General features: G+C 44.5%; 1 protein-coding gene across 8 annotated transcripts in view; it reads right to left on the bottom strand.

Annotated features, from left to right (window-relative positions):
• Nucleotides 1-1,096: 1,096 nt before the first annotated feature.
• lmo7a (LIM domain 7a) overlaps nt 1,097-2,659 on the bottom strand; it is a 57,105-nt gene continuing 55,542 nt past the window's right edge. For 7 of the 8 annotated variants that reach the window (XM_084478517.1, XM_084478519.1, XM_084478516.1 and 4 more), the window contains 2 exons: nt 2,435-2,537; nt 1,097-1,904 (listed from right to left, as the gene is read on the bottom strand). In XM_084478517.1, the coding sequence (XP_084334643.1) occupies nt 1,882-1,904; nt 2,435-2,537 (126 nt within the window). In that variant the 3' untranslated portion in view covers nt 1,097-1,881. The remainder of the gene's footprint in view (nt 1,905-2,434; nt 2,538-2,659) is intronic. The other variant, XM_084478518.1, reaches the window with a different exon arrangement.

The raw sequence follows: 2,659 nt of genomic DNA, 5'->3' as shown, positions 1-2,659 counted from the left end.
AAAGGACAGAGTGACATCGTGAGTTATAGGGAGGGCGACTGTTGCCATGTCGCCGTCTGAAGGGACTTCTAGGACCAGAGTGCCCCCTTCTGGCCCTTGGAAACGTGGCCCATGATACCGACACTTATTATAGAAGGTAATAATATGATAGGCCATGTTTTGCATGATGAGATGAGGTTGTGATGCTGCACAGCTATGATGACTATAAGGCAGGACAAAGACAATACCCGCTGAATAAACTATTAACAGGCCTAATTCGGGATCTGAACTCTATCCTCTGGGCTCATTCTCTTCAATGCTGTGCTCAGACAAAAACAGCCTTCTTATGAGCATGAAACTGACCGGTGACAAGGAGAAATTAGGCAATAAAAAAAGGGATGTTCACCACGGCCTGTGTTTGGAGAAACGCTGATCCAGTCACACTGCAAAACCTCCTGGATTCGCATCTATAAAAAGAGATGCGAGTCTTCGAGACAGCTGTCCACGGGGAGTAGGCCTATTTTTTTCTTTCTTTACAGGATTTAATGTAAATCATTACATCATTTTGTGAAAATATCACCGATTTACATATGAATGATGATTTCTTGTTTATGCGGGTATCGTTTCACTAAGCAGCGGGAGTGACTGAATATATTGAGCATATATTGATATAAAAGGGTTATTACAAATAAATCAATGTAATGCATTCACTCTGTATAGAATATGAATGGAAATTGGCTTTTGAGAAAATAAAGCAGGTAAGTCCTCTGAATCTCGTGCCAAAGCTTATTGAAATTCATTTCATTAACACTATAGCACCATATGCAGACAAGGAGAGAGAGAGGGAGAGAGAGAGAGGGAGGAAGAGAGAGAGAGAGAGAGAGAGAGAGAGAGAGAGAGAGAGAGAGAGAGAGAGAGAGAGAGAGAGAGAGGATAGTAGGCCTATTATAATAAAGAATAATTATCTCTGATGTGTGGGTGTACAAAGAAAGAGGGAATGTGGAAATGTCTCTCCATGACAGAGGCGATAAGCATGTAACTCCGCAATGCAAAAGGTTATGTTAGGCAGATATGAGAAATGATCATGAAATAAATAATGTGGATAAAGTGAGACAAGTTCAGTATTTGGCCATTTATTTACATAATTTTTTACCGAAGTAAGCTTGCCTCACAACCATTTCAACATAATACACAACATATTTTCTTCCGCAAAAAATCGCTTGAATCTCTTAATCTCTCAGTTCAAACCCCTGATAAGTGCTCGTCAACGCAGCGTCCAACGCATCTCTTAAATAAACATCTCAAATGATTTCCTAAAGCATTAATCCCCTGACACAAAATGAAAGGCACAACGACATAAATGAATACCACGGAATGACAGTTAGCGCTAGTGTTAGCAGGGATCTCAGTGCGGAGAAAGCCTAGAGACGACATCAGCGAGACTCAACACCCCCTTCCCCCCCCCACCCCCAGCGATCCATAACAACGGACTCGGTGACTCGTCCGTGTCATTAAAAGTTCAGGAAATCAGAAAAAACAAACATCTGCGTTATTAAAAAAAAACCTACACGACGCCGGGGCAGTGTCTCTGTGCTAGAAAACTCACTGCTGCATGCAAATCCCTTATGCTTTTGTACAAATATGAAATACCTTACACGATATATACGCACATAAGCCTGGCTTCGCTACACCACAACCCCTCTCACGCTCAAGCAGAAAATGAATAAACATAAAGAGTACACCGCTAAATGAGGAACCCGTCGACGCTCTTGTAGGATGACACGCTTCATAGACAGCGATGTCCCGCACCCCGTGCGCCACAGCTGCTGCCGCCGCCGCTGCCGTGCTCATGGGTTGTGGTCAAAAGTAGTCTCTTCATCAATCTGGTGGAGCGCAGCCGACTCACATGGAGGTTGGCTGGCCTGCTGCGGGAACACAGAGTTGACGCTTGTCACGGCGAAATCACTGTTACACTTTCCTCTAACACGGTCAGCTGTTTTCCCGGAACACTTTCTGTTCACTGTTAAGTCATTTTTATTCCACAAGGTGTTATATTAGAAGGCTTCAAAAAGATTAATATTCCTGTTGAAAATCCACAGGTAGACCGCACACAATCGGAAATAAATATGTGATGTGAATATGCGATATGTAAATCGCACTGTAATACAACGCAAACGAGATGCATGTCATTAAAGCGTAATTCCGGCTACCGTAAATAATATAATAGAAACGCAAACAAACTTAAAACAGCCAAGTATCAAGAGGGGAGATTGTTACGTTCGATGTGTTGTGTCTACATGCCAAAACAAAGACCCTGGGTTCAATTTTCACCGGAATTACACTTTAACGAGCTGGTAGGTGTTCGTAGCATCTTGCGCCAGGAGGACTCCCACACCGGGAATCAAACCCGCCAGCTCCTTTCAGCCGGCGGCCGGCTCTGCTCGGGGCTACTCACCTTTGAACCGCTGGTAGCAGGTGTTGCAGTAGAGATGCTTGTTGCGTATTCGCACCTCTGCCCCCGCTTCCGATCCTCCGAGGTCTGACTTGCAGTCCATGCACTGAGGAAGGGATCAGGGAGAGAGGGCAGGATAAGAGCGAGAGACACAGAGAGACAGGGAGCTAGAGAGAGAGAGAGAGAGAGAGAGAGAGAGAGAGAGCAGATGGAGCTCCACTAGTGTCT

The sequence above is a fragment of the Micromesistius poutassou genome (assembly GCF_964030765.1).
Source record: "Micromesistius poutassou genome assembly, chromosome: 14".
NCBI lineage: Eukaryota > Metazoa > Chordata > Actinopteri > Gadiformes > Gadidae > Micromesistius > Micromesistius poutassou.
Note: the sequence above shows the minus strand (reverse complement) of the source record. Positions and strands in the feature narration are given on the sequence as shown.